The sequence below is a fragment of the Onychomys torridus genome, chromosome 1 (assembly GCF_903995425.1).
Source record: "Onychomys torridus chromosome 1, mOncTor1.1, whole genome shotgun sequence".
NCBI classification, from domain to species: domain Eukaryota; kingdom Metazoa; phylum Chordata; class Mammalia; order Rodentia; family Cricetidae; genus Onychomys; species Onychomys torridus.
Window position 1 is genome coordinate 166,550,585 of NC_050443.1, and position 25,163 is coordinate 166,575,747.

At 42.4% G+C, this 25,163-nt stretch overlaps 1 protein-coding gene across 1 annotated transcript in view; it reads left to right on the forward strand.

Moving 5' to 3' along the window:
* Window positions 1–25,163, forward strand: part of Cfap58 (cilia and flagella associated protein 58) — a 101,064-nt gene that overhangs the window by 22,132 nt on the left and 53,769 nt on the right. Inside the window, exons 9-11 of the mRNA XM_036176953.1 lie at window positions 3,177–3,368; window positions 17,332–17,493; window positions 18,379–18,525. Of these exons, the coding sequence (XP_036032846.1) occupies window positions 3,177–3,368; window positions 17,332–17,493; window positions 18,379–18,525 (501 nt within the window). The remainder of the gene's footprint in view (window positions 1–3,176; window positions 3,369–17,331; window positions 17,494–18,378; window positions 18,526–25,163) is intronic.

Consider the following 25,163-nt stretch of genomic DNA (forward strand, 5'->3'; position numbering starts at 1 on the left):
CCTGGTTGCACCTTGGGATTTGAGAAGAAACTGTAAAGCACCCCATGGAAGCCCTGGATCCAGCTAGCCTTCAGGAAGTACTAGGAACCTCACCTGACAGTCTCAGAATGGAAGCCTTCTTTTCCCACCACGAGCTTTCTTGCTGATGTTTTGGCTCATTTCTCTTTGAGTAAAGACTCTGTTTTCTAGTCCACACAGCAGGGAAGTGACTGTCACTAAGCCTTTCCAGGTATACGTTGTCTACAGAGCTGCCAAATGATGAAGGTCCAGTGCTGGAGATGGAGCTTAGAGGCAAAAAGGCTGCCTGGCATGCGTAAGGCCCTGGGTCTGATTCTCAGCACCATGATGCAAACTCACACACATACCTGCACAGAAATAAAGTCCCCTTAACTACCCCTACCCAACGGCTCACCAGATCCATTCATTTGTGGCTGGTGTGGCTTTCTTGGGAAGCATGGCTGTCAGGGGGCATAGCTGTTTGCCTCTTCTTCCTGAGGAAGTTGGGCAGCCATCCCAAAGTATTCCTCACATCACCAATGCCCCAGTGCAGTTAAAAATGCTAGGGGTAGGGAGATGGCTCACCAGGTAAAGGCGTTTGCTGCCAAGTCTGATGGCCTGAGTTCAATCCCTGGAACTCTCACAGCAAAAGGAGGACACTGGCTCTTTGTTGTCCCCTGACCTCCACGTATGTGCTGCACAAAATAAATAAATGTAAAAAATGTACCTGCCTGGGTCCCAGACTTACTGTACCAGATATACTAGTCCTGGGACATAAGCATCCACATTAAAAAAATACAAAATCTAGTTTTTTTTATTAGCATGTATTAATTATGCTTAATACTGGTTTTAGTATAATATTTTCCAAGTATTTCGATCATATTTGTACCTTCTTACACTCACAGTGCAATCCCCTCTTCTCTTCTCTCTTCTGCTGTCATGGCGTTAGTCTTTGGGGCTCAGTGAGTTCTGTTAGGGTTGCTTACAGAGCCATGTGGAGGAGTTGTTTACAGAAGTCTGGGAATTTTATCAGGGGCTATACCATTGAAGGATAGTTTTTTTTTTTTTTTAATTGTGGTAAAATACACTTAACAAAATGTATCACTGGGGACATTTCAAACATTCATAATGTATCACCTCAACCATCATTATCTGATTCTAGAACTCTCTTATCACCATGGTTGGAAACTGCACCCATTCTGCAATCATTACTCATTACCCACCTCCACCCCCACTGCCACTCCTAGAAATCTGAAATGTGCCTTTTGTCTCTGTGGGGTTGATGATTCCAGCTGCTGGTAGACAGGGAATCATTATGTGTATCTGGCTTCAGGACGATGTTTTCAGGTTCCGTCAATATTGCAGCATGTATCAGAGTTTCATACCCCTTCATGACTGAGTAATATTTTGCTGCTATGGGTTTCTGGTGTCCATCACTTGGGAGACATTGTGTTTTCATTTTTAGACGTTTGTAAATATGGCTACTATGAAACTTTTCCTTTTTTTTTTTTTTAAAGTTTTGTTTTACTGTTAACTTGTTTGTAATCACTTTGAATTTTATTAGAAATATAGAGGGATGTTTTGTGTATCTGTTCATTGCCTTATGATCAAATCAGGGTGATTAATGTACTTATCACTTTAATGTTGACATTATTCTCTTTTGTAGCAAGAACATTCATAGTGTTCACTACATATTCCATTTCTTTTAGTAGTGGTGCAAGAGTAGATTTATTGATCATTTGTTATTTATAGGTATTTGTATTTTTATATCTATCTAGACCATCTCTCTGTCTATATATCTACCATCTATCTATTATCTATCTATCTATCTATCTATCTATCTATCTATCTATCTATCTATCTATCTACCATCTGTTTATATATCCATTATCTATCTATCTGTCTGTCTGCCTACCTACCTACCTATCTATTTTTGTTCTTATACGTGGACTTTACTTTTCCAGTGCTCTGGATACTGCTGGCCCAGTACTCTGTCATTTAGCCACATCCCTAGTCCCTGCATTTTTCTTTTGAGACAGGGTCTTGTATAGCCTATGCTAGCCTCCTGGAACTCACTATACAATAGAGACTGGCTTTGAACTCATAATCTTCCTGCCTCTGCTTCCTGTCCAGAGTGTTTGGATTACAGGTCTGTGACTCAGTACTGGGTTCAACTCTGCATACTTAACAGGCTAGTTTTATTTTACTTTTTAGTCAAAACTCAGTTTAGGTGATTAAGTCTGGTTGTTCAGGCTTCACAACATAAAGGTCAGAGCTGGAATGAAGGTGGATTCCTGTAATTGGATGTTTATATCCTGTCTGCCTGTTCCCAAATACCCAGCAGCTGCTTCTCAAATAATTTACTGGAAGGCTTAATATAAATTATAAATGCTCAGCCAATAGCTCAGGCTTCTTACTAACTAGCTCTTTTTTTTTTTTTTTTTGTTATTTTGAGACAGGGTTTCTCTATGTAGCTTTGCGCCTTTCCTGGAACTCACTCTGTAAACCAGGCTGGCATCAAATTCACAAAGATCTGCCTGCCTCTGCCTCCCGAGTGCTGGGATTAAAGATGTGCGCCACCACTGCCTGGCTTATTAGCTAGCTCTTACATTTTAAGTTAACCCATATTCCTTATTTACTCTCGGCCATGTGGCAGTATCTTTACTAGCATGGCATGTTCATCTCTTGCTCCCTCTGCATCTGGCTGGCTACTCCAGACTCTACCCTTCTCTTTCCTATCATTCTCAATTTGGCTTTCCTGTCTAACCCTAATCCTGTTCAGCTATTGGCCAGTTAGCTTCTTTATTAAACCAACCACAGTGACAAATCTTCACAGTATACAAAAGGATTATTCCACAGCAGATCCTATCCTAGCTCTGCCCCTTCCCTGTGGTGTGAACTCTCAAGCAAATACCTTTACCCTTTAGCCTCTATTTCCCACTGCTAAACAGTGAACAGCAGAGTCCATTTAGGCTGGTGTAGTTTGTTAGTGCATTTAAATGTGCCTTGCACAAAATTCATATAACAAACTCTTTGTAATCTATAGAGCCTATGATCATTTTGATTCATACCAAACCCAAAGCATCTAATTATTTTAGAGATGGGCACTGGAATAAGCTGAACCCCAGGTTCTCAAACACCATGAGTAAGGGACTTGATTTGTTGTTATTACTTTTTAGAATATGCTTAAGGCAGTCAGTGCGACCCAGAAGCAGGTGGACCTGGTGAAGCTCCACGAGCAAGCCAAGAGGAACCTAGAGGAGGAGATTCAGAACTACAAGGATGAGGCCCAGAAGCAGAGGAAGATCATCTTCCAACTGGAAAAGGAGCGGGATCGGTATATCAATGAGGCCAGTGATCTCACCCAGAAGGTAAGCCACTCCACAAATGGTTTGTTCAAATGTTTGCCTGCAGATGTAGGATTTGCCCTGGAGCTCATCCTGGGTCAAATTGTGGAATGGACCATACTTCTGCTCACTCTTCCCTTGTTTCTGCCCCTCGTCCCCTCTTCTTGTGGCTTCTTCCTCTTCCCTGTTGCCCTGCTATGCCGAAACCGTGTTGCCAGCATCACGTTCCTGGCGCCATCGTTCCTCAACCCTCCATTCTCACCCTGCATCTGTTCCTGATGCTCTTGTCTCCTCAGAGCGTGGAAGCCAAGCATGCTGGGAAAAAGACAATTAACCGATCTCAAGCTAGGTCACAAGTACCTTGTGTCCTCAGTGTCCCATGTCACATATTCAAAGAGTGTTTTTATTTCAAAGTGAGGGTGAACCTACAACATGGGAGGAGTCCACACTTTGGGTAGCTGGGTTCTAGATTTCTCCTCCTTGTAGACCACGTGGGGAGAAGGACATAGCAACAGGAGGATTTCAGAGATTTGGGTTTCTTAGACAGTTTTCTTAGCACATTGCTGGCATCAGATAAGGCCAGGTAGACAGTGGCTGTCTGCGGTACACTCACTTGCAAATGGCCTAGAGCAGAGATTCTTAAATTGTTTGCCCTCAAGATCTTTCTTTGCCCAAGAATGTTTTCCTTGACCTGAGATACATAGGAATATAAATAAATGTGTAAATCAAACATCAACTGATAATAAATCATAAGCATTTTTCAAAACAGTTTTTTGGTATATAGACAATGTTATCATTTCTTAAAGGTGAAAGCCAATTTGCATGCTAATGAGGTGGATGTGCTTGCTTATTTTTAACATAAAAATGAGATCTTGGCTGAATATTTAATAGTGTAGAACATAAAGAACACTTAATGTTTTTCAGAGTTGATTGCTACTTTGATTTTCATAACTGTCAAAGCTGAGAATGCCACTGCACATAAGTATGTCATACAACATGGCGGAAATATGTGTAAGTTCATTTCAGAAATTGTTGGAAAAGCTGTCCTAATTCTAAGCCAAAATTCATGTAATGATTTTTTTTTTTAAAGTGAAATTCAGGTCAGCAACTCAAACAGCAATTTTTAAAAACCAAACATTCTAACAATACAATTCCCAGATATATTGATACTTACATACTGAGGGAGCGAGGGTAGGAAAATATTGAAAGTCTTTGCTTTCCGTAATTAAAGCATTTCTGTGAGAGCAGAAAAGTTTGTGCACATGATGAAAACACTGTGATCCATGACATGCAACAGTCTCAGATCTGCATTAAGGAGCTTCAAGTGTTGTTTACTGATGTGACATGCACAGTGCAAAGTGTGCATGCATGCTCAGAACCAAGGCTGCAAGATGTGCCACCAGAAACACCTGGGGCTCATTGTGCCTTTGATTTCTAATTAACTTTTCAAGATTTATTTTATGTGTGTGTTTTGCCTGCATGCATGTATGTGTACTATGTGCAACTTTGGTGCCTGCCAGAAGGGGTATTAGATCCATTTGAACTGGAGTTATGGATGGTTGGGAGCCACCATGTGCCTGCAAATAACTGAACCTGGGTCTTCTGTAAGAGCAACAAATGCTTTAGACCACTGAGCCAATGCACCAGCCCTCTTTAATTATTTTTTGGTTATTGTGCTTTCAGAAACCTGTAAGTGTATTGTGCAACCTCTCTAACTACTCCCCCCCTTCCCCATTCAGCAATCCTTTATAGGTTTGTCCCACAGTTTTAGAAGAGGGTCTGGAAAAAAGAGGCCCAGGAATGGGATGGGAGCTCAAAAAGGCGCTATGAGGCTAAGAAGAGAGTTTGGGAAAAAGATTCATTTAATCTTTTTTCTCCCTCTAGCAAAATGTTGACTTCCATAACAATGTGAACCTGTTTTTCTGCTTGTCAGCCAAATCCACAGTGAATTGTTCAGTGTTGAGCAATGCACTTGAATGTTTAAGCTTTGTTTTGTTGTTTGTTGTTTGAGTGAACTCTCAGAGATGATAAAGGGACAGCCACCAACACTTGGATTGCATACACAGAGGGGAAGGAAAGCAGGCACTGGAAATAGGAAATGGCCATCCCCCACTGAGAACAAAGATTTACAGGGGCAAGTTGAGGAGTACTAGTGTAGTGCTGCAGCCAGCCTGGGCAGGTCCCCAAAGGACACCCACACTCCAGAGCTGGAGTCTGGGGAGTGGTGCACATTTCATTTCTGACAAATGGTTGACTGGTTTACCTACTCTGTGAGGGTGCATTGCCAGCTCAGACGTGGGAAATGCACAGTCTAGGCTCTGTATTAGCTTTTGTTTTCATCTGCCTGTCCTACAGAAAATAATCCCTGCATGTCTGGTCTGCAGCAACAGAGATCTGTTCTTTCTTATGTGACCACTCTGTGAGGGTCAACCTCAGCCCTGCACTGCAGGAGGACCCCGTAGGGATTCTCTGGCCTCTTGACCTAGTGGATCCCTGGGATTCTCTCCAGTTTCAGCTGGCAAGGGCAGGGGTTGGGCTTGACCACTCATACTGTACCCCACACACCCAACATCTGGGGCAGGATCTGGATGCACCTAAGGGAAGTCCAGTGGGATACTTGAATGTGAGAAGTCAAGGATTACAACTTCTTTCTGTGTGGAGAACAGTCTCTCTCTACTCCAGGCTGTCTTCACCTTACCTGAGCAGAGCTAACTCTTAAGAATTCCTCTGTGGCTTTTTTAAATGTTTAATTTTAATGTTTGTTTGAAACATGGTCTTACTGTGTGGCCCAGAATGGCCTTGAATTCAAGATCCTCTGGCCTCATCCTCCAGGGTGTTTTGATTACAGATGTACATTACCTTGTCCCTCCTGTGACTTTATTATCCCCGTCTTGCTCAGCTGTTAACTGCCAGCTCCCCAGGATAAAGCTTTCTAATGATTTTCACATTACAGTACATGAAGAAAATCCAGAGTCTTCTGTTCATAGGAATTAGAGCTAGAATGTACTAACAGGGATGTTGGCTCCCAGGCCTCACTCTGCCATGCTGTGAGAGGAAAGAATCAGTACACAAGGCTCATGCATAGTACAGCAGTTGGGGGTATTCTGACCTGTGAGGTGGAGTCCAAGCTCTTTGTTCTCTCTGGAAAGTTATTTTGTCTCTGATGTATGTAAAACTCCTATTCATCCTTGAGACTTAGCTCAACTGCCAGGTCAAACCTCCCTAAGGGAGAGAGGTTCACTTTTACATCGTGGGTTTGTTGGTATCTCTGGAATGGTATTTTTGAATCTCTAGTATAATTATTTGTTGGCTGATTTGATTTCTCTGCTTTATAGAGTGCTCTTGGGGGTGTGGGGGGGGATGACTTTATCTCATGTAGCATTTCTTGATTTCTAATACCCTGGCATGTAGTGGGCACTAAGCAAGTTTTAAATGGGTACATGATGAGGGGTTAAAAAAAACACGCTGCTGTAGTTTTTATATAGGATGTTATGTTTTTCTCGACTCCCCTGAAAAGGAGGAATATTGGTGTTAAGATTTGCTGTCAGCTGTTTTTCAGTTTCTTATGTTTGAAGAGGACAGAGTTATACAATCTCACCCAAGCAATTTCAATGTAAGTTCCTAAAATACTGTTTACTGACTACTCCATTTCTGTCTCTTTCTTATTTATTGTTCAGCACATGTGGGTACACAGCACACCTTCATTTCCACGAACACAAAGCTCTCTTCCATACCTTCTATTTGTAAGGCATTAGGAACTAACACCACGGTTGGAGAAAATGTCATGAAATGGACATTGCTGTTTACTAAAATGCAGACACACATGCGCCACAGTGTCACCTTGACATGGGAATTTCTGTTGTACAAACCAAATCTAAGGAAAAATAAGGAGTGGAAAGAGTTTTATGTTCTTCATGGTATAATTTAGAATAATGAAAAATAGAAACAAGTACCCTGAAAGGTTAAACAAATTGTGTTGTGCTTATCTGATAAAATATTAAGTAGTTGTTGTAATAATTGTACATAAATATTAAAAATGGGAAGCATGTTCATCATATGACTGAGAATAATACAACATTATGCAAATAGTATAACTCCAGTTTTATCTATGTGCATACAAAAGGTTGAAGGCATTTATTTTGGGGATGGTTGTGAGGATTAAATGAAATAATTCTTTTTTTTTGTTTTTTTGTTTTTTTTGTTTTTTTGTTTTTCGAGACAGGGTTTCTCTGTAGCTTTGGAGCCTCTCCTGGACTAGCTCTGTAGACTAGGCTGGCCTCGAACTCACAGAGATCCACCTGCCTCTGCCTCCTGAGTGCTGGGATTACAGGCGTGCACCACCACTGCCCGGTGAAATAATTCTTTTAAAGTATTTGAAAATTTGTAGGTACACAGAAAGATGAGTACTATAGAAGTCCTTAAGTGAATGCCTCTGTTCATTAGATAATCCAGGGTTTTTCTTCATAGTGGTATTTGAGTAGTGCTATTTTCAGTCTATTAAATGTCTTAGACAAGAGATGAAGATGGACAAGAATTTTAAAGTTAACAGAGGTGAATTAAAAAAGACCTAGACCTTCACTCATGGGTTCTTCAATTTGCTTTGTCAGATAGATGACCTGAGAGGAGCTGGTAAGATTGCCCAGCATCTCTCCCAACCAACCTTGAATGACCAGGGTCGGTGTCACCCAAGAACCTATCAGCATCACTCTGAGCATTAGTCAGAGGTCTTCAGGGGAACAGAATGATCAGGAGGAATATGTAATGTGGTTATAGGGGCAGAGAATTCCTATAGTCTTCTATCTTAGGCTGGAGGCCCAGGAAAGCTGGGATGTATGTCAGTGTGCACTTAAAGGCCCCAAACCAGGAGCTGAGGGTGGAAATCCCAGTGTTAGCTTCCTTCAAAGAGCACAACAGGGCATACCTGGTGCCATGTTTCTCCTGGTGGAAAAATAGTCCATATTTGGTCAAATACCTGATGCTCACATTGGTATGAAAGGTATAACTGTATTGGTCAGAACAAAGGGACATAAGAAAAGTCACAGGGGTCACACCTTTAATCCCAGCACTTGGAAGGCAGAGGCAGAAGGATTGCTGTTAGTTCAAGGCCAGCCTTGTCTACAGAGTGAGTTCTAGGACAGCCAGGACTACACAGAGAAAGCTGTCTTGAACAACCAAACAAACCAAAATGAAAAGTGACAGGAGTCGGGAGGAACTTGGGTGCAGACAGCAGTGAGAGGAAGTAGGAAAGGCTGAGCAGAAGGCAGGCATAGGCATCACCAGTGTCAAGCAGAGCCTTGGCTCTTCTGGAAGACATAACAGTAGGGAGTTGCCAGGGGAGGAAGTCCATTGCTTGGAACAGGGATACCAGTTTGGGTTTTTAGATCTTCTCTGAAGTATAAACCCTCAGTGTCATCTGCTGTATTAACCCTGTGGCCGTAATGACACTTGGCAGGGGCAGACATAGGGTTGTGAGGAATGCAAAGCAACATATTCTAGAAAAGCATCATCATGCACAAGAGACAAAATGCTAACTGAGATTCCAAAAAGCGTCATAATCAGGGAACCATAGTAGACATATAATTCCCTCACAAACTTACTTGGAAATATTGGGAGGACGTGATTTCCTAGCATTCAGAATGGGGAGTCCAGGCATCTCAGTTACTTTTCTATTGCTGTGGACAAAACACAATGGCCAAGCCAGCTTATAAAAGAAAGTGTTTGATTGGGCTTGTAGTTTTCAGAGGGCTAGAGTCCATGATGGCAAGCGAAAGTATGACAGCATCTTAATTCACAAATAGGGAGTGCCCACACATATGTGCGTGCGCACGCGTACACACACACACACACACACACACACACACACACACAGAGAGAGAGAAGAGAGAGAGAGAGAGAGAGAGAGAGAGAGAGAGAGAGAGATGCTTTTGAAACTTCAAAGCCCATCCTTAGTGACACACTTCCACTAACAAGGCTATACTCCCTAATCCTTCCCAAATAGTTCCACCAACTGAGGGCCACATATTTGAACATAAGAGCCCATGGGGACCATTCCCTTTCAAACCATCACACCAAGCTTGTAGTTATTGTTAAGGACAGAGCGACCCCACTAGGAAATGGGACTGTCACCTGGGGTATGAATTCAAGAAAGCATCACTTTGAGGAGAAAATAAAGATGAAATTAAAACAAAGAGTTGGTTACAAGAATTAACAGCTACATAGAAACTAAAAGGCAGACCACTAGTCCAAATCCACAGCAGATTTGGGATCTGCAGGAAAGATAGAAAAACTGAAGTCCTGGGTAAGGAAATGGGTCAGCAAAGTGGATGCCAAACTTAAGTTCTCCCAGAATGAAAACAAGGTCACAATTCTCCAAGTCAGGAGATGAAGAGGACAGAGAGCAGAAACCAGGTTTCAGAGAGTCAGTCTCTGATGGTGGACGTAAGCCACAAATCCAAGCTGTGTTGGGAAAACCTTATCCAGAAGATGTGTATGCTGACCAACCATGCTCCAGGGAAGAGCAGTAAGAAGGCACTTTACCGACTGTCTTGAGGAAGGAAGCTCCTACGAGTGTGTGGTGTATCTACAGTGACGAAGAAAAGCACTGTGAGAACCCAGGCAAGAAATATGGAGAACCCACATTCTCCCATCTTTCAAAATTGGAGCAAGAGTGGGAAGTCTGTGAACATATTGGTAGTGATTGCCTCAGGGCGGGGGTCTTTTCCAAGACTTCCTAAGACACTTGTGTTAGCCACTCTCCTCACTGCTGTGATGGAATACCTGACAAAATCAAGTTAAGGAAGGAGGAGTTTAGTTTGGCTCATAGCTGGAGGGTGCTGTCTATCATGGTGAGGACGTGACAGCAGCAGACGTCATGGCAGCAGATGCAGAGGGAGGCTGTTCACGTTGCAGTTGCAGACAAAGCAAAAGGGATGAACGTTGTTCTCAGCTTGCTTCTTTTTTTTTTTTTTTTTTGAGCTGAGGATCGAACCCAGGGCCTTGTGCTTGCCAGTCGAGCACTCTACCACTGAGCTAAACCCATCAGCTTGCTTCTTTTTAATTCACTCCAGGACCCTAGTCCATGGAATGATACTCACATGTAGGGTGAGTCTTCCTATTTTAGTTAATCCAGTCTAGAAAATCCCTCACAGAAATGCAGGAGGTTTGTTTTCTAGGTGATTCTAAATCCTGTGAAGTTGATAATAACTATTAACTATCACTTGCATACGTACCTATTATTTTAGTATCCTGACTGCAAAACAAATAAGCAAACAGCGGCAGCAGCAGCAGCAGTGGGGCCTTGGAGATGATTGGTCAGATCTTAGTTTGGAGCTTTCATGCCTGTGTAAAAGAGGATGCGAGCTTGAGTTCTAGAGTGCAAAGGACTAAGGGTCATAATACCCCAAGTCAAGAGAGGAAGACAGAGATAGAAGCCAAGGCACAGCCAACACCATGTGTGCCTGCTACCATACATAGTGCTGGGATTGCCATGGCAAGAATATGTCTGGACACTTTCTGGATAGCCAGTCAGTAATCTCCAGCTTCAGTGAGAGACCATGGCTCAGAAAGAAAATTAGAATGGAGAAATGGTTGAAGAAGACATCAGAATTGACCCCTTTTCTCCATGTGCACATGCTCCTGTGCACACATGTACACACATACAAATAAATAATATTGAAAAATCCTTTCCTCCCCTCAAAGACCAATACAATTCCATTTTCACTAAAGTGCTTCACCAAAAGTGACCTTTACTTTTTTGGGATTCAGTTTCCCCTGTGGTTCTTAAGGAGTTATATGTTATCCTACGTATTTGTCCGATTTGCCTCAGTGTACTTACTCATTGACTTTTCCAGGATAAGCATCATTCAGTTTTGAGGTCTTCATGAGTTATTTGCTAAACAGGAACTCACATACTTTTTGAAAGAATGAATGAAAAGCATAATATGGAACTCATATGATGTAGTTAAAAAAACTCACTTTTAAGTGTCTAGATTACACTATTCTTCAGTAATGTATTTATAATGCTTAACACTCGGGGTCTTCTCTGCCTAAAAATTCATGTGAAATATGTCACCCTCATGGGTGATCAGATCTGAATTTTCTTCAGCACTTGCAGCTTTGAGTGACACTCAGATAGTCTTCTCTTCCATCTGGGCTGCAAACCCAACACTGATGTGCCCTTTGGTTCTTTCAGGTTTAGAGAAAAGAAGGCTGAATCGCAAATTCTGAAAGCCCATAGAATATTTTAGTAATTTAACCTGGCATTTGCAACGACAGAGGCGATCCCCCACAGTGCCAGAATTGGATAGCTCAGTACCCCAACCCTTTCCTAATGCATTCATCTCCATCCAAATTGTCATAAAAAATGTTCCATGATATACAGAAAGTCTCAGTGGCATTCACAAATAGGCACTGATTTCTTACTCATAGGCCTGTAGTGGACTGGTTGCTCGGATATGACTCTGGGATGTGAATTTGGCCCTGGTGGGAACCACATGTTTATCATCTTTTAATTTATGTGTTAATGATGGAAGACATTAAAAAGAACTTGATCATGCAAGCTCACTTTTCTTTCTACTCATGTACTGTCCTGACTTCTCATTGGTTATAGCAAATCATATGGCAGAGTTCAACCTCATGTATGAGGAAAAATACTTCTCAGAGTTTGTGGGATAAGGGACGTGAGGGGATATCTGAAGAACCATTAGATAATGTACTCCAGGGTTTCAGCACATATTATCCTCATTTTTGTTCTCGTATCTGGAGAGAGATACAATTCCTGATCTCCACACATACGTTCATGGGCAGAGGTAGACTCACACAAGTGCAACATGCACACACCATACACACATACACACATCACACAAAAATATTGTTCATGAACTAGATATGTCTATAATGAAATAAAATTCCTTCTTTTTGATACTAATTTGAATTTTATATCTAGTATGTTTAATTAAGTAGAACCCCAGGGAAGCCATGAAGGAGACATACACAAACTGCAAGGTTTCTATGTCAAGGTGAAAGAAGTAGACTGCATATCATTCTTTCTCCACAGAACAGGACTGAATTCTGATGAAAATCTAACTTTTTTAAAGTACTTGTATTAGATGCACATGGCATGGTGTAATCCATCATAATAATTTATTTAATGATTACTGCTATGTGCTAGGCACTTACAGGATGCCACAAACATGTATTCTATCTGAAATCAAATCCAGATATATCTCTCTAAGCTTGATGTAGGGAATAAAATAAGGAAATTAAGAAAAATGAGGACAAATTTGCCTGTGGCTGGGCACACAGGTCTCTTCTGTTTTCACACAGAGCATCTCCCAGCTTCATTAGGAAGGTGAAGACGGTGGCCACAGAACACACACTGAGACAGAGGACTGTGTCTGAGACGTTGACTGTACTGATGTCTCATCATACACAGGCACAGGCTCCCAAAGCCAATGACCTACATTCTCATCCAGCCTCAGGCCATGTGATGTGTTGTCTATGCTGCTGTTTTCCAGCCTCTTCTATTGATTTTTATTTCACTCTTCCTCCTGTTGGCAGGTTGTTTTTGACAGAAAGAGAAAGAGTAGGAGGGGGTTACCAACGTGGACTCTACCCCTGTTCTGTGCCGCGTTTTCTACGCTCCTCTGAAGGGGCCTGTGAATGCTGGCAGCTGTGATTCTCTGACTGTAATAAAAATTACTAGACTTGAATGTGATTGATCTCAGGAGTCAGGCTGGGGCACCTGACAGTGTAATCAATTTGCTAAGCTACAGCTTCACAGCTGCCCCCTCCCCCAACTTCTCTGGAACCTCACTCTAAATAGGGAACAGTTTGATGATGAGAAGCTGAGCTACTGCATAGCACCCCAACACAGTTAATAAATTTTGGGGTTATGAACTTCTGTAGGACATTGGTTTGAATGCTTTGCCTCAGAGGAAATCGAGTCTCAAAGCTTAGAAATAAATCGATTTGCAGATTGCCCGTTTCCTTGGCTTCCGGGCTGGCTGTTTCTTCATTGTCACTTAAATTTCGTTCATCCTCTTGGTGTGGTGACGGATTCCCATGACTCTCGGCTTCAGGAATCTAGATGCAAACTTGTGATTCTGTGCACTGTTGTGTGCAGAACGATGGCCCGTGCTACTTGGATGCTCAAAGAAGAAAAAAGAAAAAAGAAAAAAAAAAGAAATGTCCTTGCCAGCATCTTTTCTCCGGAGCATTATTCTGTCTGTGCAAAGGATCAGTCTTGTTATAACATCTCTCAAAGTGATTGAACAAGCAATTTTTTTCCATTCTCTGATGTGCTGCTAGATATTCTGAATTCTGATGTCACTGCTCAAAGTAGTTTCAATCTTTTCATTTCACTGACCCTATGAAAATGATGTCTTATCTCTTGTAAAGAGGCTCAATTTCAGGCTAACTTAGTGCTTTCCTTCCTTCCTTCCTTCCTTCCTTCCTTCCTTCCTTCCTTCCTTCCTTCCTCCTCCCTCCCTCCTTCCCTCCCTTCTCTCTCTCTCTCTCTCTCTCTCTCTCTCTCTCTCTCTCTTTCTTTCATGCTTACAATCAGATAACAGATCCACTGATGAGTACCTTATTTGGATTTTATGTTTTTTCCTAACATATATTTTAATTACAGGGTTGATACCTTTCAAAGCAGCCTGAAGTTCTGTTAAGGATCCAGAAATGCAGATTACAGCAGTGCTGGATGAAGGACTGGAGTTTCTTTTCACTCCTCACTATCCACACACCTTTCCCCCAGACACACATCTTGCTCCTTGAAGCCCCACCAAACCATTCAAGCCCCTCCCCTTGGGTCTGCATAAATTTTTAGCCTGGACATTTTCTGTCTGCATCAACTGAATGATAGTAGTAAACAACAATAATAAACAACCACAGTATCTTATCAATGCTTTGCATAACTCTTAATTATATGCAGATTTTTTTTTGTATAACTATAATGGTAGAAGCTATGATTGTATCTTCTTTGTGTATAGATCTACTCATGCACTTGTGTAATTTTGGGTTGATGGTGATAGTCATTGCTTTACTGATGCTACTCATTGCTTCCACAATGATTGTGTACAAGGTGAGTTTTGGGGTGGGATGGTTAAGTACTAAGAACAAAGAATGCAGTTCTCGGAGAATCATATAGACTCCTGATACTATCTGCTTGGATAGGATGTGTAGATCTATCTTCAGAAATTATCCAGTGGCTTTCTAGTGCATGTCTCCACCACTGACTTTAACCATTCTATAGTGGGGTAACTCACTAGAGATAAGTTTGAAGGTGGAGAATGTGTCTTGTTCCTCTTTGTAATGATCATGATCATGCTTTTACAGGGTCTGCCATAGTCAGGTGCTCAGTCTGTGTTCACTGAGTGAATGCCCAAATAGGCAGGGGAATGGATGAATATGTGAATGAGTGAGTGAATAGGTGAGTGAATTAATGGATAGGGCTGTAAATGAATGAATAGGTGAGTGAATGAGTGAACGAATAGGTGAATGAATGAATAGGTGAGTGAATGAGTGAATAGGTGAATGAATGAGTGAATGAGTGAATAGGTGAATGAATGAGTGAATAGGTGAGTGAATGAATGAATAGGTGAGTGAATGAATGAGTGAACAGGTGAGTGAATGAGTGAACAGGTGAATGAATGAGTGAACAGAAAGGCATTTCATTTGCTTTCTGAAATGAGCAGAAACTTTGATGTTAAAATTGAATGGAAATGCTGCAGGCCTATATCATTTAAAGATCCATAGGAAAGGTCCTAAATGAAAATTTAACAGACCAAATTCAATAGCACATTCAAAGAATCATCTAGTCTGACCAAAGAGGGCTTCTTCTAGAACTGCCAAGGTAGTTTTCCATTAAGGAAAGTGGCACTGGCAGTGTGGGAATGTAAAGTGTTACAACCATTTTGGAAAGCAATCTAACAATGTGTATTAAAGATAAAAATATATATGTGTCCTTTGAGCCAGCTATTCCACTCCTGGGAATCCATTCCCCAGAAGCAAGAGTGCCAGTGTATGAGAGAATCCTTGTACAAGATGGTCATTGTAGCCCTGCTCCTGGTGGCGGAAAGTGGGAACAAGTGATTGCTCATAGTCATGTGATGGTGCACACGCACATGCTGTGGGATATTCAAGAGAATGACTTAGAGCTAGTTGATATGGTTTCCACAAGGTGACTGTCATGTGCCGAGTGCATGGAAGTCTGTACAAAAAGATGTCATTTGCCTAAAGAATGAAAGCAACCCCCAAAGCAAATACTATAAAAGGCAGGAAATTCCTCGGCTGCCGGCTTGGGAGCTGAATCACTTTGGAAATATTACTTCTTTTGACTTCAAATTTCCTGATTATAGGATGCCAGTGACGGTTAGATGAATTAAAACAGGTAAAGTGCCAGGGACATAGAAAATAACTGATAGCTGCAAGTTATTATCACAGCCTATTTTGTTTGTTTGTAGACCCGGTAGAAAGTGCAAAATTCAAGGAAAACATGAAACACACACACCAGATTGTTAGCCTCCTCATGCTTTGTGGAGACAAGGGGCTGGCGTGGGCTGAAGGGTGAGAAGGCCCACATAAAGATAAAAGCATGCACTTCACGTTTACGAATTGAATTTAAATTATGGCATGTGGGACTATTATAAAGAAACTCAATATTTTTAAAGGAGCACTTTATTATTAAGTATATGAAATAAGGCACTTAGTAAAGCTCAACCTCACTTTAACTATCCGTAAGAAGCTCTCAGCAGGTGCTTACCCATTTTAAACAACAGGTCTGATGGGAAAACACTACAAAGGGGCTGATTAGTACGCATTTTCTGAGAATGCTAATTCCACACTGGGGGATATGGAGGGAGAAAGTATCCATAGGACAAAATCTTGGTAACACGTTGGTCACAAGTAGCACATGCCTGGATCACAGGACCATGGACCTAGCAAAGGTGTGTGGTCCTTTCTCACCTTTTGGTTCTAGGAAAAATGCTGCTTCCTCAGAGGAACCTTCTAGACTCATGTTATTCGAGTATGTCCCCATCCATTCATCCATCCATCCATCCACCCATCCATCCATCCATCCATCCATCCATCCATCCATCCTCCCTCCCTCCCTCCCTCCCTCCATCCATCCTCTGCCACATCACTCTTACTGTCGGTTGTCACCATTGACAGAAGTCCACCAGGATGTCCTGATGTCTCACAATTTTCATCTTTTCATGTACTGGTGCTGCCTACATTGTAATTTAGTAGATTGTTGCCCCTCTGCTAAATTGTTTTAAAGACATTTAAAAAATTAGTTTTTCTTTAAAAAGAGTCAGTTTCTGTGGCCATTGCAGCAGAGTCATGATTAGGGAAATTCTCCTTCATGAACAGGTTATGAGGAGAAATTATGGCTCATGCTGGGCTCTCAGGCCCTTATTTCTCATCTTAGTGGAGGGAATGCAGTGACGTGACCTCTTGTCCTTTCTGGAAGTGTTGTGAGCATAGCTGATTGCGCTTTCATGAGTCTACATAACTTCCCTAATGGAAAGGGCTTGACATTAGCAAGACAGAGTTAGATAGCTGTCAAACAAAGGTCACTTTCCAGAAAACCCTCAGTGAATTTGAGAGAGTACCTTGTAACAACTTCCTACCTCTGCACATTAAGATCAGTTAAATCCAGGGCCTCCCCACCCGTGTGTGTGTGTGTGTGTGTGTGTGTGTGTGTGTGTGTGTGTGTGTGTGTTGAGCAGTAGCTGTTTCCAGAATGGAATTGCTCCCTTTCTTACGCTCTTAGAAAATAACAATGTTAAGTTTTTATACTTGAGTATTAGTAAATCTGACCTTCCCTTTTATGTTGTGCTAATGTGATGATAGTCTCTGGCTCTCTGAGTGCTGGCATCTCCAGCAGCCACTCTTAGATAAAAAAAAAAAAAAAACCCATTTCTCACAAACCTGTAAGCACAGATAGGCTGTTTAACTGTGTTCAAACTTTTTCCTCCCCCAGGTCCTTGCCAACATGGAAGATATTAAAGTCCGGGAAATACAGATTTTTGACTACCGGAAGAAAATTGCCGAATCAGAGACCAAACTAAAACAGCAACAAAACTTGTATGAAGCTGTGAGATCAGACAGGAATCTGTACAGCAAAAACCTGGTGGAGGCCCAGGTAGAGAGAGAGAGAGAGAGAGAGAGAGAGAGAGAGAGAGAGAGAGAGAGAGAGAGAGAGAGAGTGTGTGTGTGTGTGTGTGTGTGTGTGTGTGTGTCCTCACCTGGTGGAGGCCCTGGTAGAGTGTATGTGTGTGTGTCCTCACCTGGTGGAGGCCCTGGTAGAGAGAGTGTGTGTGTCCTCACCTGGTGGAGGCCCAGGTAGAGAGTGTGTGTGTGTGTGTGTGTCCTCACCTGGTGGAGGCCTAGGTGAATAGTGTGTGTTCTTACATTTTGATTTTTCTCTATACTGGGTTTAAAGAACTATCTATTGTTCTAATGGCAGCATTAGACAAGACTAAGAAACGCTGCTCAAGCTACCTGAAGAAGCATCAGTTTATACACACTGTTGAGTTGCTGGAAATGGGAGTGATACAACTCAATAGGACGCAGAGAGCATGGCCTCCTTTAAATTGTTACATAGGATTGCCGCTATGCCCTTGTGTTTTAGAATGCTTGGTAGCTGCCAAGGCTCAGAGTGCAATTGTCTGTATTTCTACCTGTTTAAATTGCTGAACCTGGCTTTGGAATCTCTTTGCAATGATTTTTGTGCTTCTGACTTCTTTAGTCAAAGGAGATAGTGTTCCTGTGTGTGTGTGTGTTGCATATGTATGTGTTTGCACATGTGTGCCATTTATGGCACTGTTTATGTTGTGTATGTCTCTTGAGACTCTTCTCTGTCATTGCTAGAAGGTACTTTGATGTTGACGGGCATATGGGATAAAGGAATAGCCTAGTCAGGTTTGGTCAGATATTGTTTTGAGAGAGCTCTTAAATAAATATTGAACTACCATGGGGAGGATGGTGTCTGTTTGGCTTCCAAACCTTTCCCCCTTCCTTTTGTTAGGATGAAATAACAGAGATGAAGAGAAAGCTAAAGATCATGACGCATCAGGTGGACCAGCTGAAGGAAGAAATCTCCACCAAGGAGGCTGCACTTGTGAAGCTGCATCTGGAGCAGCAGCGCATTGAAAAGGAAAAGGAAACACTGAAGGTACCAGGCTAACAGCAGACGCTTAGGCTGGCATCTTTCTGGTGGAGGCAGTTCCTGCTCACTGGAATCAGCAAGAGCAACCAAGGAAGGCTGCCTATAGTCTCAGTTGCTAATATCCAGAAGTCACCCACACCAGGTGCTGGGAGGATCACCTTTGCCATCTCAGGAATGGTCTCCTCATAGGTGATGGTCCTAGGCCAGCGGGGGAAGAGATTGGTGGAGGCCCACAGCTTCTAGCTCATTTGTGACCACCATGCCCCAGTGGAAGAGAAGTTAGCATATCAGTAGTGCCCAGGAAGCCCTTGACTTTATAGACTACTTGCCACCCATTTGCATTCACAACCCATGATGAGCTCTGTGCTCATGCCCAACACCTCCAGACTCCACTCTAGGCGTTCAATAAGATGATATTTGTCCATTTGTCCCTAAGCAGGTGACTTTTGTCTTTGTGTGAAGGTGACTTTTCTGTCTGTAGTGTTGTTCCCTACCAGGTGCTAGAGCTTTTCTCTCTCTTGGTTTGTCCTGGACCAGGTTCAGAGACGGCTTTGTATCTAGGGGTCTCAGACCTTTGCAGCCTTTCCTTCCGGGAATACCTATTTCCAAAGATCTTACGAAGACACACTTTATTTATTTATTTGCTTTTTTTTTTTTTTATGATTCTGGGGTGTAGTTGGAGATCTTCTCTCCAGGTGTAACCAAGCCCCTGTGGTCCCACAACCCACGTATAAAATAATCACTCAGGTGCTTATATTATTTATAAACTGTATGGCCATGGCAGGATTCTTGTTATCTACTTCTTCTATCTTAAATTAACCCATTTCTATTAATCTATACTTTGCCATGTGGCTTGTGGCTTACCAGTACCTTACATCTTCCTTGTCATGGCGGCTGGTGGTATCTCTCCACCCAGCCTTCCACTTCCCACAATTCTCCTCCTCCTTGTCCCACCTACCCTATCCTTCCTGCCTGGCTACTGGCCAATCAGCACTTTATGTATTTTAACCAACCAGAGGAACACATTTGACATATAGAACATCCCACAGCACTGGGGGTGAATACACACCCTTATACACCCAAGACATTCTTCTTCTAAGCTATATATCCAGCCCTTGATTTTTGAGATAGAGTCTTGCTGAGTAGCTCAGGCTGGCCTCAAACGCATGAGCCTCTGGCCTGTACTACTACTTCTCCTCCTCTCCTCCTCTTCTTCCTTCTCCTTTGTCTTCAAAATTAATTAATGTTACATCCCAACCCCAGTTTCCCCTCCCTCCTCATTCCCCACTGTCCCCCCTCTACTCCCCTCTCTTCCTACCCCACAATCCACTCCTTCTCCATTTCTGTTTAGGAAAGCACAGGGCTCCCATGAGTATCAACAAACATGGCATATCAAGTTGTAGTAAGACTGAGCACCTCCCCCTGTATTAAGGCTGGGAAAGGTGACCCAGTATGAAGAATAGGGTCCCAGAAGCCTGTAAGAGAGTTGGAGACAACACTTGTTCCCACTGTTAGGAGTCCCACAAGAGGACCAAGCTACTCAACTGTAACATATATGCAGAATGCCTAGGTCATTCCCATGCAATCTCCCTGGTTGTTGGTTTAGTCTCTGTGAGCCCCTGTGAGCCTAGGTTAGTTGATTCTGTGAGTTTTCTTATGGTGTCCTTGACCTCTCTGGCTATGATCCTTTCTCTCCATCTCCAGGATTCCCCTAACTCTGCCTAACATTTTGCTGTGGGTCTGCATCTGTTTCCATCAGTTACTGGATGACACCTTTCTGATGACAATTGAGTTAGGTACCATTCTGGTCACAGGAGATGGCCAGCTTACTGCCTGTTCTTCTTTAGTTCTGGGATCACAGGCAGGTACCTCCACATCCTAATAGGCAAGCCCTTTAAACCTACTAGTTTAGAAAACTCTGTGTACACTAAGACAATAGAAGATAGAGTTCCTGTCTACTTCATCTGACCAAGGAACTAAAAAGAGAATATCTAAGACAGCGATGGAATTTTTACGTAAACAATACACATGTATAATACTTATAGGTTTGTAAGAGCCACCTGGACCTTTACAGCAAGTCAGAGACAGAGTGCTATGGTTTCTGTAAACAGTAGCTTTCAAAGAAAGACATTGTCGTGAAAATGTGCACGCACCATCACACAGGTTTAATGCCATATTTCCTTGATTCTAGAATGCCATAGTTTGAAATATGTACTCTTAATTTAATGACAGGCTTGGCATCCTAATGATAGGTTTTCATGGAAATGTAATTGTTGCATTAATTAATTTAAGGCACATTTGGTTTGAGAAAGATTAAACTGTAACAAAAGTGCCTTTACAAAAGGATGTGGTAATTGATATATTTCTCCGGGACTTTCATCCCCATCACTCCAGCTCATGAAAAAGAATGGAAAGTTCTTCATTAAAGTTTATTGATATAAAAAGAACTTTAAAAACTTTGAAAATATTCTTCATCTTTGTCCTTATTCTTGTTCAAAAGTTGTTTAAATGGGGGACAGTTTGTTTTGTCCCAGAGTCAATAGCAGGATGGGGTTTAGTTACTGTTGAACAAATTAGAAAAATCTCATTATAAACCCTGCTGCACCAGGGCCCTTTTGGACTACATTAGCAAGGCTTTGGTATAATAAGCCTTGCTAATTGGTTTATCATCTCTTTCTCTTAGAGGATGCACTGATTCTCATCTCTACTTCCCAAGTGATGCCCAAATCAGAAGATTAACCATCAGCCCACCGTGAAGTCCAAGTTGGAATTTAGTGCTTCCTACAGAATATCACTTTAAAATAAATAGCCTCCCAGACAAAAGATCAATTACTTCTAATTCTTTCAAGTTCATTGTTGATGCTATCTATTTTAATGGTGCCTTCCACTATTAGGCATCTATAAATATAACACCAAAGAAACATCCTAATAGAATACAGGGCAGTAGGTTGTATATTTATGCATTCCCAGGCAAGCAGAGTAGGTAAATAGTAGACACGACAGTAATTAAAAGGCTTCTTCTGCTTTGGAGGTGAACTCCAAATGGGGAGTCTCAGATCTGCATGGCATTTTGCTACTGGTTATAGGAAGATGGTGGTTTTGGATGGGCTGTAGATTACCAGCATTTTCACTGAGGTAAGGATGGGGAGCAGAGAAAGAATTAAGCTTGTTTGATTTCTTATCTGAGGTTGTCCAAGGGTGACTAGTCATGGTGCTGTGAATATGGGTGATTCTGGCCTATCGTTAAGCCTGTTTGACATTCCTTAGAACACTGTGACAGCTCACATTTAGAGATCCAGCCTGTTGATAAATTTAGACTAAGAATTTGAATCACGCTTCCACACAGGCCTCTGGGTTGCAAGTATCTTCAGTTTGAGACTGAAAACCCCAGAGGAAAGAGCAGATTCTCTAGCAACTTTGCCCCCAAAGAGTTTGTCTTTTATTCTCCAAACTATGTGGGTATATCATCCCTTTGGAGGGGCACAGCCTCACAGACTCAGCAGATCACGAGATGCACTTTTTGGGATAACCCAACCCACTACTTCCCAAAACCCCCAGACAGACAGTTGCCATAGGGGGTCATCTGCAGCCCCCTTCTCTGAACAATTTTACTCTTTGCTCATTCTTTCCCCTTTCTATTATCATCAGTCTCTACTGACTCGGATCATAGACGCTGTCAGTGTGTCACCCCTCTGACAGCGTGCCAGGAGATCTCTGTAGATCAGGCTCAGTCCTCATCTTGTTTCATCTACACTGAAGGAGCCATCTCATTTGGAATGTCTGCCTTCCTGTCCTAACAAGCCCCCGATGCTGTCTCACCTCTTCCCAATCATCCTACATCTGTTTGACAGCGCTTTGATTCTCTGTGAATAATGCAGCAGCAAGTTCTCTGCCTCCAGAGCTCAGTAGCACATTAGGGACTGGCCTCAGGGTACCACATACTTCCACTTAGTGATTCTGTGCCAGGATATGAATGGGGAGCTGTCATCCATGGGAGGTGTGGTGTGAGAGCAAGAAAAAGTGTAATTACACCTGTGGGTGAAGACTTCAGGTAGTCCATGCACGAGCCAGGGAGACTCTCCCAAATCTGGCTCTTGAGATAAGATTTATGCCTAGAGTCATATTTGATGATAATCAGTCCATAAGCACTGATTTCAAAATTGTGTAATGCTGAAGCTGAACAAAATTGTTAGTGAAGGGTGTGTCTCATCACCTCATTGTCACCTCTTGCCACCAGTAGTGCATTTGGCAGGTGCGGGAACTTCAGGTCCTACCTGGGATGTTGCCTGATGGGTGTAGAGCAGTTGGGTCCATAGCGGCCGTCACCCTTCCTGAGAGGCAGTTCAGATTTATAACCACTAAATGTATTAGGCCCTAGGTATTTTGTTGATGCTAACATTTGCTGCCAATGCATAATGCCACATCTTGTTTACAGCCCATAAATTTATGACATAAGGACACCACTCAGAATTTTGATCTATTATGAAAAAGGCGCCCAGCAATGCCAGACGCGTGGCTGGTTTTACATTTCAGGCAGATACTTTTACACACTGTTGATTGCATTTTAATATAACAAGGTTTTCATTTCGTTGTGCTGATGGGTTCTGATCCACTCTTGGCACTTAGGAACAGAGAAGTGAGTGTGCAGAGATGGGAAAATAAAAGTTTTATGAAGGGAAGCTTGAGCCAAACAGGTATTTCATTGGTGTCTTCACTGTCACCTTAAATGATTATGGAACCAGAACAAGCTGGTTCCTCACTCTCTTTTCTAACAGGCACTCCCCTTGAGTGCTAATACTAGACCAGATCTTTTCTCAGTTAGTATATCATTTTGCTTATCCCTGAATCAAAACACATTTCATGAATGAACACACAAAATGTCATCAAAGACTGGGTTTACAGTAGCTAGTTGTACCTATATGTACTCTGCACATCCAATAGAGGGTGTGCACTATCTCTTATTGCTTGGATGAGCTGCAGTATGGAATTTATGACTCCTGGCCCTCAGAGGCTAGAATCAGGCTTTGACCTCAGTTGGGTTGCTTCATATGCCTCTTATTATTTTGACAAGCTTGAGTGTGGGGATCCCAATAGTTACCTCAAGGTAAAAAAGTATAAGCCGTGTGCTGTCATTTGTAACAATTCTCATACACACTGGAGTCCTAACATCTTCCCATCACCATGCTTGTGATTACAGGTGGGGCGGGGGCAGGGGAGGCAGAGCTCCTCCTTCTCATTCCTCTCCTCTGTACTAACTAGTCAGCAGTCCTACCTGTCCTTCCTGGCCGAACATGGAACCCCTCTAAGACACATTCTCCTTTCCTTTGCCATGGGAAATGCTGGTTCCTTGAGGCATACTCTCCACAATGTATTCAATCTGAGGACCCTTCCCAGGCCTGCCCAGCTGTTTGTCAGCCTCTCTTCCTCCCAATCTGGCCCTCTGATCCAGCCACATAGGGGGCCCTGTTCTGTCCGCTCAACACACCAGATGTTTCAGTTTGCCCAAGCTAGTTCATGCAGCCTGACTGTTGGATGCCTTTCTCCAACACACACCTCTCCAGCTGGCCATCATCTGTCACCTGCCAAGGACTTGACTCATTCTTCTCTGTCAACCCCAAGTAAGCACATAAACTCCTTCTCGTGTGTGCTCACGCCCCTTGCTGCACCAGCAGATGCATGTTCCTGCAGTTGTTGACTATATCAGTCTTCCTCAGTGGGTAATGAACACTGTCTTACTCATCTGTTGTATTTGATTTGCAACTCTTGGATGCAGGCAGTAGACAGAGCACAGACTTTTGCATCAAAAGATCCTGCTTGGATATCTAAACTTCACTATTTACTAACTCAGTGACATTGGCTACATTATGTGCTTCCCTTTGTCTCTGTGTGGGGACGCACAGTATCATGCTTGGCATATTGTAAGTCACTTGCATGCTGTGCAGTGGATAGAAATGGCTTTGATGAGAGGAATTTTCCTTTCCTAATTTAATATCCCTTTTCCCCATTTTCTTGTATTTCTAGTTAACTCTACCTTAGCCTCCAGTTAACCTTGACTCAGGTGTGAACTCTCTGAGAAAGCATTCATTCCTGAGGTTGCTGTTTGGTGATGGCTTCTTCTTTGACTTCCTGTGATCCCAACTCACTGTTTAAATGATAGAAAAGAGACTGGTGTGTGTGTGTGTGTGTGTGTGTGTGTGTGTGTGTAGGGGCATGCTAGTTTGATCCTTAGCACTCATGTAGAAAGCTGGGCATGGATAGTGGCACACATGTATAATCCCAGTGCTAGAGAGTCAGGAACAAGTGGATCCCGGGGCTTGCTGGCCAGGTAGCCTAGTCAAATTGCTGAGCCCTAGGGCCCAGTGAGAGACCAACATATGACACTGACCTCTGGCTTTCACCCAAATATGCGTCTGCATACACATGTGTGTGCACACACACACCTAAACACTCACAGATACAAAAATAATAAAAAGGATCCTGAAAATTATTGCCTGAACTCAACAATGTGCATATTATTTGTATACTACTTGTATATCATATCTTCACTTCTGCATTGGAGATGTCTTAGAATGGTTTTTTTTTTGTTTTTTTTTTTTTTAAATATCTTAACATCCCCTCTGTCCTATCAAAATGTTTTACAAGAG